General features: G+C 37.0%; 2 protein-coding genes across 2 annotated transcripts; both read right to left on the minus strand.

Annotated features, from left to right (window-relative positions):
* Positions 1 to 250: 250 nt before the first annotated feature.
* Positions 251 to 5,309, minus strand: LOC137736727 (auxin efflux carrier component 3-like). The gene is made up of 6 exons (XM_068475967.1): positions 3,724 to 5,309; positions 3,189 to 3,513; positions 2,999 to 3,084; positions 1,625 to 1,782; positions 1,463 to 1,539; positions 251 to 981 (listed from the first exon to the last, which is right to left on the minus strand). The coding sequence occupies exons 1-6, from the start codon at positions 4,988 to 4,990 to the stop codon at positions 915 to 917; spliced, it is 1,980 nt and encodes a 659-aa protein (XP_068332068.1). The 5' UTR covers positions 4,991 to 5,309; the 3' UTR covers positions 251 to 914.
* Positions 5,310 to 13,755: 8,446 nt separating this feature from the next.
* Positions 13,756 to 16,498, minus strand: LOC137736442 (homeobox-leucine zipper protein HOX3-like). Its single transcript, XM_068475709.1, has 4 exons — positions 16,323 to 16,498; positions 15,747 to 15,934; positions 15,549 to 15,628; positions 13,756 to 14,177 (listed from the first exon to the last, which is right to left on the minus strand). Exons 1-4 carry the CDS (start codon positions 16,417 to 16,419, stop codon positions 13,862 to 13,864), a joined length of 681 nt encoding a protein of 226 aa, XP_068331810.1. The 5' UTR covers positions 16,420 to 16,498; the 3' UTR covers positions 13,756 to 13,861.
* Between the last annotated feature and the right edge of the window lie 1,654 nt (positions 16,499 to 18,152).

Raw genomic sequence — 18,152 nt, forward strand, 5'->3', positions numbered from 1 at the left:
CAAACGTGGGACGGAACGCCTTGTCCCACTCTGTTCCGTCCCGTCCCACGTATCAAACGATACCTGAGAGATCATTGAGTTTTTAGCACTCCTGATTTAATTTCCTGCAATTTATATATTGCAAATAAAAACTGTGTCTTTTATCCTGAATCTTCATATTAACAACTAAATAACAAGACGATTAAGTTCTTCAAATGCAAAAGTGCATAGGCTTAACCAATTAATTTCTTTTTAAGTAACACCAAGGAACACGACAAATGCAAAAAAATTTCGATCCACATTCCACGGACAACACCTCAAAACCATATCTGAGAACAAAATTAAGAAAACTACACCAGAAAAAATATTAAAAAATAAATCAATGTTTAGTAATTTTGTCCCCTAACCCTTTGTCGTCCATGTATTCATGAACTAATTTCAACCGCCACTTCTTTTATATAGTAAAAGACGAATTTTGCCTGAAATAATCTCATCACTTTAAACAACAACAAATGCGTAACGCAACGAAGCGAAATTGATTAATTAAGTAATAAATCATCTGCTTTTCTTCCTTCTTTTCCTCTTCTGCGTTTTGCTCCCTCCCAACAAGCTCTCCCGCAAATTTAGACACACTTTGGCCTCTCATGGGAGCATAGTCCTTAAAAACAGGGCTTTTTCTTAATTACATAAAGTCAAAATCTATTAATTTGCTCCCAAAATTTGGATTAAAACACATTCCAACCTCGGTGGATTTTTCGTTCTCCATCGTACTTAATCTAGCTAGCTAAACTTTTTCTCTGCCAGAAAATCGTCGTCGGTTTCAAAGTGTGACACATTTTGATCATATATGCACGGCCACGAACATACGATTTGAAGCCTCTTCTTCGTTTTCCTAGCTTTGTGTATCTCCATATGTGCTTCTGTGACAACAACATTTACAATCCCAGAAGAATGTAGTAGACCAAAGTAATTGGCAAAGCTATCAACATTCCGAAAATAACCCTGCAGTAAATTATTTAATTAATTAATTAGTTAAAATATAAACAAATTAAGTTCAAGATAAGAAACGAACTAAGTTTAAAATATAACTCGTTTAGAAATACTTTTAAAATTGCTGAAAACATTTTTTATAAAAATGTTTTTAGAACCAATCTTAGTAAACATTTTTAGAACCAATCCTTAGTACAAAAACACTTGAAGTATTTCCTACAAAAAAACACATAATTGGAGTTTTTTTTTTTTTTTTTTTTTTAAAATCACTTAAAGTGCTCTTGGAAATCAAAAATATTTATATATAAAAAAAAAAAAAAGTTTAGTTCCCAATGTTTGGCACTTTCCATACTTCGTGGGTGCAACATCAACAAATTCGCTCATGATCAAGTTACAACCTAAGATCTATGACCATATTATGTTAACTGTTCGTATTTCGTTTCAGTCATTATAAAAATATTTTCAAACAAGCGCAAAATTTTTTGTCACTTACGCAGTGCTAAGAATGGCTGGATGAACATTGTACTCCTTGGCAAATACAAAGGGAACAATTCCTTGAGGAAGAGCAGCCTACATTTGCCACACATGGATTAACAATGTTAAGTAAGTATATATTAATTATAAATAAAGGGTATGATGGGTAATTTAAAAGTACCTGGACAATAGCTAAGTGGAGGAGGGTGCCACGGAGGCCAACAGCAATGGAGGCGGCAGCCATGACGGCGGGGCCAGTGAGGAACCTTACTGCCATTGCAAATCCGGCAACTGAGTTCCCACAGGCTATTATCTTGGGCTGAAGCGCCATGAAAAGACCTGCCATTGTTATCACACCAGCAACAATCAAATAATCAGTGATTTATTCTGCAAATTAAATATAAAATACATAAAAAGTAGGAAAAACTAATCAAGTAGGGATTTTTCAATGTGTTTCGAACACTGTTTGCTACATTAAATATCATAATATTTAGTGTACTAGATCGTATTTTCGACAAAAAAAATGTTAAAATCATTCGTAAACCAAAATATATAATTTAAAAGGAAAACTAATGAAAATAATCTGAAAACTTTGAATATTAACGATAATGACAAAATAAAAGGTAAAATGAATAGTACTTTATTGACCTTTTAATGTAAAAATGTGATTCTTTATTAAAGTGAATATTATCAGAAATTTTTTCGTTAAAGTTCTATAATTTAAATACATAATTTATTTTAATTTGGATTTCAGCTGGTTATTTCAAACTTTTAACAACTTTCACAAATTTGGACCGAATCGGGCATCTGTCACAACCAATGTCCACCGACCCTGGACCGCAAGATCTGACCCACATGTCGGGTGGTCAAAATACCCGTTTAAAGTCCACTAAAACTACACCCTTTCAACTTCTATTTTCTTCTGAGCAAACAAGCAGCTGTAAGAACCACTGATTGGTTGTGACTCGTCAGAGTACGGAGTATCCACACCCATAAAACTTATTTGTAATTGAAATGACATTGTAACAAATGCGTAATTGACGTTAGACATTAAGGAAAACTAATGAAAATGATTTGAAAACTTTGAATTTTAACGATAAAGACAAAATAAATGATAAAGTGAATAGTAACAATATTGACTTTTTAGTATAAAAATATGATTTTTTGTTCAAATGAACAGTACTGTGAACTTTTCGTTAAAGTTTCCTCGATATTATTCTAACAATATCTACCTACTTCCATAATATATTGAACTTCAACTCTAAAGTTTGTTTTTCATAATCTAACTAGAAATGTCAATCACGAGTTTTTGTAGAAGAAGATGTTACTTGAACTAAATTCAATACTGCAAATTTGCTCTCCGGGTGGACCATCGACAACGCCTCAGGCGTGCCTCCCAAGTGCCTAGGCTAGTCGATAGCTTACTCACACTAGACAGAGGCGTAATAAAGAGAGGAATGCATAAGAAATATTTTGTAGCGCTAATAACAATTTGTTAAAGATAATAGCTTGATTAATTTGAAGAGTACGGTAATTAAGAAACAAATTGACTTACCTAAGCTGAACATAGCCATTCCAAGCCCAGCATCAGAGAGTATGGAAATGGACTTTTCTACTATTTTTGGCATCGCCACATGCCACCTACAAATCAAATAATTCAAATCATAAATTTTAAAGAGAAACAAAAATGTTTGTAACAAACATATCGAAAACAAAATTAATAAAACTGGATAAAGTTGTCTCACCGGAAAGCGATGAGAGACCAGATGAGACCAATGAGGCTCGAATACGTGTTGGGATTGCGGATAAGCTTCCGCCATACCATGATCAAGATCAGACGGGTCATAACGCTCGCGGGCGGCATTTGCTTTCCGACACTTGACTCATGGAGATCACCAAGTCCGCCGCCCTTTGGGTGCAGCTCCGTAGTGGAGTTTGACCCCAGCTTAGTAAGCCCTGTGGGTCCCGCTCTTTCCCTCTCAGCTTCCTCTCCCTCGCCACCCCTCCCGCCGAAGCTAAACGCTTCCCCGCCGTACCCCTCCGCCGTAGGCGCACTCTCCGGAACTGCCGCTGCACAATCATAGTCAGGGTAAAAATTAAATTAGATTGAATTGGGAAAAAAAACATTGCATTAAAGAAATGATAACGACAGTACTCCTAATCCGTCAATCGTTTTCGTTTAATTTATTTAATTCGACAAATAAAAATAAACAAGAGGTTGTAAGACGGAAAAATGACGTGTGATTATTACCTCTGCCGGGAAAATTACAAGTTAGTTACCTTTGTTTTCTCCGTTTTGGGGGTGATCAGCAACAATCATTCTTATCTCCTTGGCGCCCTGATCGGACCGTCCAGATTGCTCGGCCGCACTGAAATCGTTCCCGCCAAAAACATGAAGCCCACCGCCATCGGAAACCGGGGACGCGCTGGAGCTCCATACAAACATGTGGAGCTCTTTAGCATCGTGATGACTATTCGTTTTAGCAATAGCACTATTCGAAACCGGTGGCGCCTCCACTTGGGGCTGCGGCGGCTGCTGATTTTTGCTGTTACTTTTAGCTATGGGTGCTGAGAACTCCGGATTAGGGGCCGGGTACGACGCGGGTACCGTCTGCGCGGGATAAAACCCAAACCGCGGAGACGTAACGTTCTGAGCGGCGCAATTCTCCTCGAAATTGGAGGGTCGTGGAGTCGGGCCGCGGGAGGACTGAACCGAATACAAGTCGGCGGGTCCGAAATTGGAGTGCCGGGTGTTGAACCCTTGGACTCCCATCATGGAGTAAAAATCGGAGGGGTTGAAATTGGAGCCTCTCGGCGTCGGGTTTCGGGAGGAGCTCAGGCTGTAAATCTCGGCGCCGGTGAGGTTCGACGGCCGAGGGGTCATTGCGGAGAGCGACCGCCTTGATGCGTTGGACTTCCGGACTTTGACGTGTAGCTTTCCGTCGTCGCCGATTTCGGCGTCGGTCTCGAGAAAATCGCGACCGTCGAGCGAGACGACGTCGGAGTCGACTTTGAAGGAGACGATGGAGGCGGCGGTTTCCGGGAACTGCTCCATGATTAGAAGCTTGGCGCCACGGTACTCGAAGAGGAAGAGGAGGAGAGTGTACCAGATGATGCACTGCAGCACCACAACCTGCACCATGAGGCTGCCGGATTCCGGGATTTTATGGCCGTACATGGCGATTAACAGTGGAATCCCCATGACGAGAGTGTTGGGGAGAGTAGAGAGGGAGAAAATGGTAATCATCCACTCGAGGCTGCCGTTGCGGGTGAAGTTGGTCCAGAGGCCGAGGGCAAAGAGCATGATGATTTTCTGGAGGGTGTCGGCGGCGATGAACCGGAAGTTCATGGTGTAGGGGTCGTTGGTGGAGATGAAGTGGAAGGAGAGCAAGGGGACGGCGAATATCGCGACGAAGCGGTTGATGCCGGAGCACTGGTCGGGGGAGAAGATCTTCCACCACCGGACGGAGCCGTAGGCTAAGATCATGGCCACGTACAGCGGCACCACCGCCGTCAAGACTTTGTAAAGGTCGTGCCACGAAATCATTTTTGATTGGCTGTTGGGAGTGCGCGCGAGTGAAACGGGCGGTGCTTAATTACTACTGGCACTTTCGGTGTTCAGATCTAGTAGAGGTGGGATGGCATTTGGATGTGAATTGAAGAAGAGGGGAGGGCAAAATGGGAAGAGGAAATAGAACCGTTAGTTAACGAAATGGGAGTGGGAAGGATACTCTGCGCAGCTGGTGTTGGCTGCGCTCGATCAGTGTGTTATCTCAGGTTCTGATACTGCTGATGAACCCAGAGAGAGAAAGTAGAGAGAGAGAGGACGGAAGAGAGGCAGTGATTTTTCAAAGGGAGGATTGGGTTGTAGTAACTTTGGAGGGAGTATATATAGGCCGACAGAGAGAACAGAGTAGATAACGATACATACACGGGGGCGTATATATGCAGATTTCTTTTTTAATTTCTTTTTAATTATAATAATAATTTGATTAAGAAAATTTAGATATTGTTATAATACAAATGGATAGACGCAACGCGGTACACCAAGTTTTATAACACAAGTGGATTAACACTTGAAAAAAGAATTCTCCCATTTATCATAGGAAACGTGATGTATTGGTCTGTATTTCAGGAGAAATCTCTTAGTGTGCTGGGAATACGGTCAGGTACGCAAAGTATCACAACACAATTGGTTGAATTATGTTTTTTCTTCAAGTTTCCAACTAATTGTAATATTATACTTGGTGCACCGAGCCGTGTTCTTTGCACACTGAAAACTACCTCGTATTCTAGACACACAAAGATCTCTCCTCTTATTAGGGCCATGTTTAAAGCAGCGTGTCTTATCTCTATAATTTTGTTCGAATATTTTTTTTTCTATTATACTTAAATAGATAGATTAAATGATCCCATTCAAATGTAGAGTACAAATTTAAGAAACTAATATAAATGAAATACTTTTAATAAGTTATACTTCCATAGAGGATACCAGCCTCATAACACATAACATTGATCGTGACAGGTAGGGTGCAATTCCTAATTAGCCTCTTATTCAAGTCTGAAAGAGATGGATAATAGTGATTTGCCACCAGTAGTCCCCTTTTAAAGAAAAAAAAAAACTTTTAATAAGTATATAAATGGATGGTTAAAGAGTAAAAATGGGATACTCTACAAAACGATGTTGTATATAAAATGTGAAGAAAAAATGAATCAATATTATATCACTTAAAAATTGCAAGTCTTCTAGAACCAATACTATATTGCTTCTTAAAAAAAAAGTGTGACCAACAAATGATTGTTAATCGTGGCCAACTTTCTTTGTTAATATATGATTAAGTTTATCTATGGTGTTTAAATTACGAGTTTTGCTCGACCATCTCCCCAAAACTTTACATTTTATAATTGTCTGTTGATTTTATTTCAATGCATAAAAGCATCTTTTAACTTCCGACGTGCAGGTGATTTCAAAGCTTTCGCTATCTTAACCATATTATTTATGTTACGAGATTATTATTATTATTATTTAAATTCTTGCCAGTCGTCTAGGCTAATTTAAAAGAAGAAAAACCCTTTTAAAGTATTCTATATTTTTCAAAAAATACAGACAGGCAAGGGAGGCACACGGGTGTGGAAGCGTATACGGCGGAGGTGAGAGAGGTTGATCGTGAAATATGTGTTGTAGTTGGATCCGAGGGCATTGGGGCCGGCGGGAGACGGGAGGCGGGAGGCGAATGTGAAGGGTGGGTTAGGAATTGACCGCATGACATGTTTAGGTTAACCCGACATGGGTTCGCACACGCGGCGGCATTCATGTGGTAGAGCTTCTTCAATGACGTGGACAACCTTCTATCTTCTTTCCATATCTACTTTCTGGTTTCTTTGGTCCTGGTTCTGGTTGCTCTTTTCTTTCAAAGTAGAAGCGAAAGGTGTGTGAATAGAAAAAGTTCATCTAATTTATGAAAATGACTTGCACGAAACGGAGATGCAAAGTTACGATATTCCAAGTTAATCATGCGACGATCAGTAAATAATTTAAAACGCAATGCCCTAGCAGCTTTACCCTTGGAACTGAACTTTAACCTAGCTAGGCAATAGTAAGATTCCGCACTTGTGGATTGCGGTTAAAGGCGACAAAATCTGGTCCGTTTCAAACAAAACTCAGAGAATCAATCAAAGCGATATCACAGTACCTTGGCAAGGACTTCGCAATTTTGATAAAAAATTGATTGTTTCATATCAGATTAATTTTGACCATCACATCCTCAAACATTTACCCAACGAAGTCCAATCGAGCTCATCCACTTAGCAAGAGCTTCTCGCACGTAATCATGCTACATCTATTTCTCTTTCATCACGTGATCAAGTGTGTTTCTTTTGTCGAACACGTGATTTGGTGTTGAAGCGTTTGTTATGATAACACTCCAACATCCGTTGGGCTAGCAGGTACTACCTTCCCTATTCAACATTTTTCTCTGTTCAAATTTGTGTTCTTGGGTCGAACCAGACCAAGCAATTCTATGATGAAAGAAAGAGGATCTTCAATATTTTATGTTAATTGTGATCGTGAGGAATTTTAGGGTGGGTAACCAGAGCCAAAAGGTGCCTACTTTTTCTTGACACGATACTGTATTTTCAGTCATGATATTTTAGGTACGTGAATGCGATTGATGCTTATCAATCATGAACTTCCCACCTTCTGTTATATTCCCTTCTCATCGACATATATACGATCATCCAAATCATTAGCTGATCAACCATTCACTTAATCTTACATTTTGGCCATTAATTATTCATCATCGTGTTAAATCGATTGATTAGCTAATGACAAAACTGGACTGACTAATCATTTTTGTAGCAGCATATATTAACAGGTCAATGCGAATATATAAGACCTTATAGATGTAGATGCTTCGCGGGGTCGTACCATACTAACTAAATAAAAAAATATGGTATGCTTTAATTTAGCAGCCATACGAGGATTTCTTTTGTTGTGAAAAAATGTGCATGCATGCATGCATGAAATCTCTGGGTATAGGATCGTATTCCCATTGAACATTTTCCCTTCTTTATGATATTCTTTGGCGGTTGATGGTTGCATTTTTTATTTAAGAGCTCATTTAAAAATGTTTTTAAAATGATTAAAAACATTTTCATGAAAGTGCTTTTGGAACTGATCCTTAGTAAAAATGCAAGTGAATTCTGAAAAGAAAAAAAAAAAAAAAAAAACACTTCCAAAAATAATTTCATCAAAAGTGCTTTCAATTATTCAAAAATACTTCCAAAATATGACATTAAAGAAAAAAATCCAACAATCATCCGCCACGTCATGTAGTATACAAAATATAGTCTAAAAACATGGTCTCCCTAACATTCTTCGTCTTTTTTTTTTACTTTTCACTATCATATGGAAGAAAACTCAACTCAAGAATTAAGATAATATGAGCAGGTAGTTAGGTGATACTATTAACATACCTCTTTTTACTTCTCCTACATCCCTATTAATATTTCTCATTTGATTCTCTTCAATTCATTCGATCTGTCGACCGAAAATTGAGAGGTGTGTGTGGAAAGTAAAAATGGGTGTGAATAGCACCACCCTTTAGTTAATAATAAAACTATTTTGACACAAAACTGACACTTTCTAATATATATAGCTGAGTCATGCCATTGAATGTGAGTCTCATTTTTATTGGACGACATGTTAATAATGTGTCCTAGCATTTTAATAAGTGCGACATTCACTGGCACACTCTAATAAAGGTGAGCACTACCATTATATTTAGTCCTCATATGTATTAGATAATGTGTCAACAAGTGCATCAATTTTTTGTGTCCAAATTAATAGCTTCATTAGTTAGTAAGTAAATGATGAATCAAAGACCAACTATGAACTTTTCATAAAAGATCAAATGCAAAGTCATAAGGCCATCTTCAACCGAAGGGTCCAGAGAGCCGAAAATAGCCCGAAAACCGTTTTCAACCGAGGGCTTGTGGGCCCCATGGAATATGAAAGGGCAAAAGGGCCAACCGGCTGGCCCAAGTCAGCCAACCCCGGGCTAGGCCAGAAATTCTAGCATTCCTAATTCTAGGCCAAATTTCAAATGCAACGGCTAGCTGACGTCAGCAAGCCATTGTTTTTATTTTTACAATTTTTTTTTTGTTACACAATTTTTTTTCCTATAACTTCTATTTTACAAAATTTGTTTTATATTTTTTCAAAATTATATTTTTTTTCCTATAACTTCTCTTTTACAAAATTTGTTTTATATTTTTTCTAAATTAAATTTTTTTCCTATAACTTCTCTTTTACAAAATTTGTTTCATATTTTTTTTAAATTATTTTTTGTTTCCTACAACTTCTATTTTACAAAATTTGTTTCATATATTTTTTAAATTCTATTTTTTTTCCTTTAACTTCCTAAGCCATTATACAACATTAAATTAAATTAAGTAACATGAAACAACATTAAATAACATTAACCAACATAGGACTTCTATTTTACAAAATTTGTTTTATATTTAAGTTGTAGTTTTTAAATAATAAATTATGTTTGGCCATTTGGCCCTCGGTTGGAGACAGTTTTTTGTGACAGGGCTAAAACCATCCCTTTGGCCTTTGATTAGAGATGGAGGCAAATATGACTATGTATTGTTCATTAAAATATTAATATCTTGGAAGGTCAGAAGATTAAAACGAGCCATCTGGCCAACCTTCGGTTGGAGATAACCTAAAGCTATATATAATTTGAAAGCTCGAGAGTTCTATTATTAGGGCTAAAGAGAAGGGATGATTGAGATGTCAAGGGGGCCAAAGAGAAAGGCAATATCAATTTTTGAAGGGGTCTAAAAGACGAATGGATCGAAGTGGCTCTCTCTTTTGTGCAGTTAGGCGAACGTGTGAGTGAAAAAAAGTGAGCCTGTCGGGCCATTGGACCTCCCCCACAACCCATGTTAGCTCACGACTCATGACTCATCGCCATGCTGCTGGAGCCCCCAACCTCATCATCTTCCCTTTCCCGATGCCAACATGCATGCTCTTCTATTCAAGGACTTGTAATTGCTTACACAAATTACATCGTTAGTATAAACATTTTCGTTGCACCAAGGCTTGTTTTTAATAGAGCGACTTCAAGCCAACAAACTTTTCATTTTGCGAGGGTAATGGGAAAGTCTATCGCATGCAAACTTATTCTTATTCTACAAAAAGACTGTTTCCACGACTTGAGTTTAAGCAAGTCTCTTTCTTAAGTACATATAAAATGGTCATTGTGATTATATATGGTCTTAAACTATCTTTAAGTTGTGGTCTTAAACTCATAATTTAGTGTAAAATGTGATCATATAGCTTGCATCATTTGACCCAAATGGATGGTGCATTGTCAATTTGACAATAATCACACTCCTTTTGCTGATACTTTTTCACTTTCTTGCCCTAAAGGGTGCAGATTTTAAACCCCACTAAAGTGATCTCGTACTTAAAAAGAAGCTTGCATCGCCTGCCACAACTTAATCAAGAATCTAGGACCATGCCTTGTATATATATCATTGTGGAGGTCGTTGTTTAGGCTTATCAAAACAATTAGTTTATATGGTAGGGTTTGTGACAACATATTTGCATTATTAACTTAAGATCGTGCTCAAAAGTACCTTAACGACGAAAATCTAATTGAGGTTTTCTTAGCCTCAATAAAATAAAGTTAAAATTAAAATTAATTAAAAAAACATGCGTAACCCAATGAATTATGTACTATTAGAGCTCGTTTGGAAGTGCTTTTAAAATAACTAAAAGCGCTTTTGGAGAAAATGTTTTTGGATTCCAAAAGCACTTGAAGTACTTCCTTGCAAGAAGCATCAGCTATGTATTTTTTGTAAGAAGTACTTTAAGTGTTTTTTATAAGGATTTACTTGCATTCTTACTAAGTATCATGGTTCCAAAATAATTTTACAAAAAACGTTTTGTCATTTTAAAAACACCATCAAACGAACTTTCAATTTGTATTGTATTTTCCTTCTCTAACTATGCATGTGTGGCACGCAACCTGCCCGTGAAGGCATTCTTCTGCTTTTCGTTGGGCCTATTTCATATATATTCTTCTTCGTACTAAATTAGGTCAACCTTGATTAGCCCAATTTTTAGGGTTTTCAAGCAATTGCTGCCATTATTGAGCTCAGGCCACATTCCCAACCAGTAATAAACATACAAAATGCGAATTAAGAAAAACCAACTTGCATTTCGTTTTTCACAATCCCACCTTTAATTGGATGATCATAACATAATTGTACTCTTAATGTACATATAATTAAACTTCAAATTAGCTCCAAATCCATATGTATCTTATTAGAGTATTACGTTAATATATAATATTGCAACGACGCCATTCACATGCATCGTAATGTGGACTGTTAAACTATAATTATCCGTTCCAACACGTGACTACAAGGTTGACTCAAATCTTGGGCCGTGATCAAGATAAAGATAGGGCTAATCAAGATTAATTATAATAATCATAACATAGATGTTAATGTAACAACAATAAAATTGTGAGCCAAGGCAAGTAGATTTCGTGATCGTGGAGTCGTTTTGTTAGGTTATAGTTTATTGAATGCATAGCCAACCATGTGAAAGGAACATTCTTTCCGATCAGTCGGTGTGTGTGACACAAACTCGCATTCGTCTCTGCCATTTGCTTCTGCAAATGTCCTTTCACATATATAATTTTTTTTACCCTAAATCCCTCCCAAAGAAGCATAACTTTCCAAAATACAGCTAAGAAAAAGAAACCATCTCTTTGGAATTTTCCTGGCTTTATTAGGAAAAAGTTAAAATACGGGGAACATATTAAATGGGACTTGGAGACATGTTGAGTGTGTTGTTTGACAGATTATATATGTTTTTTTTATTTTAAACTAATCAACGGGTGGCAAATCCATGACAGTCCATTCTTTTAGGAGCTGGAAGACTCACTGAGGCATTTTAATATTTTTCTGATCATCCTCGTGTGATTCACATGCACCAAGATTCGAACTCAAGACCAACTGTGTGACCGTGTTAAATACGAGTCTAAAATTCGTTCCAACTATTGGCCATTTGTGGTGGTTGGAAATGAACTTTGTGATTAAAATTTTCCGATAACTTGTCATGGCAAATGAATCCATGGCCGTCCATTTGGAATAAGGATCTACGTATCCATTGTGTGGCCCATGTGATATGTGCATGGTTTGGCAGCATATTCTAAATGTTGGGTTGGGAGGTGAAGGGAGGTTATATTACGTGCCTTTGATATAAAGTGATCATAAATTTATACGAGCTGAAACTTGAAAATACTTATCAGACAATCAAATGCTTTGAAGATGCTAAACTTTGCCCTACATAATCCCAATCTAAAGGACTGGATGGTACTCATCAACTCCCATATTCTCAAATCTGTTTGGAATTATTTGTGTACAAGCCCCTAAATGTACCCTAAACCGATCTTTTTTCTTTTTCGAAATATAGTGATATATTTACACTAAAGAATGGAGGAATAAATTGGTTTAAATTCGTCATCAACAAGATTAGAACTAAACCGACCCTTTTTCTTTTCCTTTGAAACACAACGATATATTTAGACTAATTAATGGGTGAGAGAATAATTGATCTCATCTCGCTGTCAACAAAAATCGAACCTCTACTGACCCTCAAGTGTGGTTCTATATATTTCCATACTTTCTTTTGCTAGGTCATCTTTTGGTTCTGTAATTGTATAAGGTGTTAATGTTTGGAGTGACTATTGCAAACTTAAATCAATATGCAGTTTAACTTACATTTTACAAGAACTTATCAAACTCTTAGTGGATCAATGGAGGTCACCAAACATATTTTTAGCAAGAAATGAGAAACCTTTATGGATCTGGGAGGATTATAACATGATTATCTTTGGGATGGATGTGTGTCCTACACAAACAATTGACATGAAAACTGGTTGTCACGTATGGTCCTTGTCTCAGACAGGATCAAACACTGTTTCCTCATATTTTCTCAAGGAGGAAAGTGTTCCAGCATTTCCTATATATATATATATATATGTATATATATATCTTACCTATTCTTCCTCTGAGGTGATCCAATTCCATCAAGGTTTGTCTGATATTCTAATTTTCTTATTTTTTTTAAAAAAAAAAAATTTAGTCTTTGTTTTCGAGCTCAGCAGCTCAAGATTTCCCTAAAAAGTTTCATTTATTTTGTTCGGCATTACAGCCCATCGATTCCGTTAGCTGTTACAACTTAAGCCCAAATTTGTGGGCCTTGTTAAACTAAGCCCCAAAGTGTGGGCCTCTCATGTAATGGACATAAGGAAAGAATTAAATATTATCATGAAATGAATATCATAAAAGGATTTGTTATTTGTTCTGAAAAAAATCATCATCATGGGCTCTTCTTCTTTGAAAAATAAAAAGGAAAAAAGCGGTATTTTCTGTTATTTTTAGTGCTTCAATTCCTAAAAGAAAATTATACGAGGGTATACGGTCTCTTCTTAAAAAGAGAGTAAGACTGTATACAATTGATGATTTCTCAACGTTCTCAAAACGGAGAAGCTTGTTGGCATGAAGTCACCATTTTTGCCTTGACTTGTCCACTTAAAGATTGTAGCATTTTTGAAAATCGGGTTCTTTGTCCATGGTTTCAAATCACTGCTGCGCAAAGTGGCAAACATGCCAGAACATCCGAAATATTTACGCAGATTCCCAAACGAAGTCAGTGTTCTGTGTCCCAACCCAAACACGTCCTATACTATATATAAACAAATCATTATATTAACATTAACATTATCTAATCTTAATTTCTTTTCACTATTCATTCCTTTGATATCGATGACGATCATGATCAAGTTCGTCAAATTACAAACTGATTAAGATTAACTACAGGCAGCCGCGATTAGAGGGCAGGCGTCGCCACTTTAGTGGACAAGGTTAGGGCAGCGGTGGCCGGGATATTATTAGTCTTGGTTGGCCCGCCGCCCCTGTCCCTGTCGGGAGTGGTGGTGGTGGTGACTCGCTCGCAACGAGGGCACATGGTGAGTGTGGATGCCGGAAGAGGGTCGCAACTGTGGGGGTAAAGCACGGTGGGCGGGCTGACTTTCATTGCCCTCAGCTCCTCCACCTCCCTTTGCAGCCGCCTGTTTTGTTCAGTCAGCGATCCGAACCATCTCTTCAGATACTCGCATTCCATCTCTGTTTGCTTCAGCTTGCTCCTACAAACTCACCGTCCATGTTAATTAATTTACTAATTAAAATATCAAAATTATATATTGTTTTAAAATAAAAAACCTGGAAAACTACATGTACGCGTAAGTAAAAGATAACTCATATGTTATGAAATACTTGAGTTACAAAACACTTGCAAACCTTTTAATAAGCACGTGTTTATGTATGTATGTGTGTGTATATGTAACCATATATACAATGAACTTCAGTTGAGCGATTCCTCAAATACTTCATATGTGTATGTGTACAAACGAACGTAAGTGGGGAGGAGGAATCATCACCTAAAGTGAGGATGAGAAATCGAACCCAACACCTAAAGTGTAAGGATAAATACTCTTAACTAACTAAGCTGTTAACCCCACTCCAAATTACTGAAGAATCCAAATGTTATCGAATTAAATATGTTTATATATTCAAATTGTTTACATCATTCAATTATGTAATACACGAACGTAGGTACGTTTTGAGCAAAATATGAGACGCGTGGTGGATGACATAGATGAAATCATAAATGCATGGCAACAAGTCCAAAGAGTAAAGACTACCAGGCAGCTAGAGTGAGTCATGAGTCAAAGAAAACACTTATTAGAGTGATGGAACTGACGAGCACACGAGGCTATCAAACACCAGAAACATCGTCTTCTTCATCAATGCTCACTTCTTTATATCATCATTATGTTTGATTCTTAGGAACACGACTATTATTATCTTTCGAGTAATGTTACACTTACTCTATATTTATATTATAGAAATATATATATATATATATATATATATAAAGTATAGGTAGGGCCTACTAATACGCTTGAATCTCATCTCTAATAAAGAGATGGTAAAAATAATGATACAAATATTTAGTAAGAATAACATTTTTGTTATCTTCCTTCAAAATATCATATATTTGAGTGTCTACTTTATCCACCTAATTGTAGCTGCCAATATTATTAGGGTTAATTATGTATATGTCACACTTAAGTTTTTGCCAAAAAAAAAGAAAGAAAATTCAATCATTTTCTTCCGAGGAATCTAAGAACAAGAATATTATGACATCTTTTAGCATAAAAAAGGAAAACTACACAAAAAAATCTTTAGCAAAATCCTACGAATACCCAGAGTTCGACATTTTATTACACACACATATACACATAGATATATATATATATATATATATAGATAGATTGATATGTATAGAATTAGATTCAAATGATAAAGGCATAAGTATAGTTTGTGAAAAGGACATAACGAGAGATATAAAAATCCCAACCACCAAGGAAACAAAAATTAATGGAAGGGCCAAAGAAAATAAAGTTCTAAGTCCATGAGGTGATGCTGGCCAAGTTATTAGGGTACACACTTACCTGGCCCTACGATTTTGAAACCACACCTCGACCTGGCGTGGCCTCAGCTTCAACTGCATCGCCAACGCCTCTTTCTGTTTCTACAAAACATTCCAAAACTGTATTTATTATTTTGAACAAGATGAACATGTTTATTTTATTGATTAATATATGTTTAATTAGTTAAGATCACAGACTACTAATTATAATTAAGCTTACAGGGTTCAAGGTGTGGTTTTGTCTGAAGCTCTCTTCGAGAAGACGAGACTGTTCCTTGGTGAGACGAAGCTTCTTGCGGGGAGGACCCGATCCGTTGCTGCTTTCTTCTTCGTCTTCCATGCCCGCTGTCATCCATTCTTCTTGATCTCCTTGTAGTGATGGTATTTGGTTTATGTCCAAGTCTCTCACTGCAAAACCCAATTCACAATTTTTAAAGATTCTTTTATACCAACGATATCGAGGGAGGGGGATTAAACTTCAACTTGTTATGAATTTAATATATATGTACCAATAAAAACAGTTTTAAAACAAATATTAGCCACCAAACTTGTCTCCGTGAGACATGACAAAGAGAGAGTTTATTAGGGTTTGTTGGCGGTGGAAGTAAAAAGGAAAGCATGCAAGATCGTATGTTTGATAAAAAATTTAAACAAAAAAAAGAAAATATTCATAGCTAATAATATGTTTCCAAATAATACACAAACATCAATCGATTAAGGCTAATTAATAGACTTTAAAAAAGAAAAATATGGTGTAGAAAAACGAAGGAAGAAAAGCTTCGGTGGGTTCACTTACCAGATGAATTAGGAAAAGACGGGTACGAAGAGAAGCCAGGTACGGACATAGTCAACTCCAAGCTCGACGATCCCATCGCCGTCGGTAAAACCGCCATAGAAAGCCTAGCTAGTCGCAGGTGTGAGATAGAAGATGAAGAATGAAGAGAAAGAAGAAAGGAGGACGAGAGAGAGAGAGAGAGAGAGAGAGAGGGGGGGGGGGGGGGAAGGGTAAAGTGAAAACAGGAAGAGACAGAGATGAAAACCACACAACTAGATGATGAAATAGAGAGAAAAAGTAAAAAGGTGTAAAGGTCAAATAAATAGTGGGGGGGGAGAGAGAGAGAGAGAGAGAGAGAGAGAGAGAGAGAGAGAGAGCAACAAATAAAAATGGTGGAAGGGCAAAGGAGTAAAAAGAACATAAAAAGTACGGATGGGACGAGGATATATGTAGTTTGGGCTAGGGTTTTCTTGACTGTTGTCGTCAAGTCAAAGGGTCTGACCGTTCGGTTGCGAGGTGTCGGCCTGAAGAGAAACCAGTGTGGGAGAATAACCGGCAAGCTCTCCTGTTGAAGGCGATTACAAAAGAGAGGGGGTGTTGAATGGTGGTTGTCGGTTGAAATGGTCTGCTAGTGATGATTGGGAACGATGAGCTTGGTTCCTGAGCTTTCTTTCTTGATCTTGTCACACGAGAAGAACTTGCATAAAACAGATAAATCGATTACATATCTAATTAATAATATTTTGTATTGTGCTGAAAATTCTACTGTTACGAATTTGATAATATACTCATTTCATATAAATTTTCTTTCAAATACTTACAACATTTTCAATGACCCCCTCTACCCTTTAAAGGAAAAAGGATAACCTATTAAATTTAAAGCACCGACCCATCAACATGTATGAGGACAACGTACTTCATGATAAATGATTGAATCAGGGCCGTTGAGAGTTTGATCAGCGATGCAGAGGAAAAAGGATGGCATGGGGTGGGGCACATTGGAATTTTTTGTTTTAAATTCTAATCTTTTTATTTAAAATATGCTTAAGGTGGGCATATATATATTAATGGCACTGTGCTGTTACGTAGTGTTTGGATGATGGGAAAATTGAATGCTGCTCGAGTTATCTGATTTGCTGGCACAAAAGGAGTTGTAACGTTTGCTCAAGATGTTAATGCTCAAGAAGAAAATGACATAATTCAGGGCAGGTATGGTATTTTGGAGTAGAGTCATTTATGAAGCAATTGAGCGTTGCTAATTTTCTGCAACCTTCTTAATTTTTAATGCCTCTGTAATTGCACCAATGACTTTAGAATAAATTTTCTGGTGTGGACTCTGGAGACCGTTTGGGGCTTTAATGCCTCTCTCTCTCTCTCTCTCTCTCTCTCTCTCTCTCTCTCTCTCTCTCTCTCTCTCTCTCTCTCTCTCTCTCTCTCTGCTGTGATGAGCTTATTGTTATACGACGTTTTAGTTCAGTAATACGTTATTTTAACAACCAAAAGAGATTTACATGATATTACATTATGAAATCGAGACGTCACTATTGCGGTGAATCTATTTCGTAGAAATCCTTTTTTTTTTCCAATGGGACGTTATATGAATTCATGAGGTTCTACTACTAATTATTCATGGGTTGGAATTTGGAAACATGTTCTTGTTTTTCCAAATTGCATCAGAAGACTAGTCAGCAAAATTAAAATGAAGATCCTAATTATTGAGGAACAATTAATGGAAGATTTATCTAGGAATATGAAAAACTGAAATGTATAATCAGTAGATTTGACCAGGAATATCAATATCCAATGTCCCAAATAATTGATCACCTCCCTCCCTTTTTCAATAAAATTTTC

This window comes from Pyrus communis, chromosome 6 (assembly GCF_963583255.1).
Source record: "Pyrus communis chromosome 6, drPyrComm1.1, whole genome shotgun sequence".
Classification (NCBI taxonomy): Eukaryota; Viridiplantae; Streptophyta; class Magnoliopsida; order Rosales; family Rosaceae; genus Pyrus; species Pyrus communis.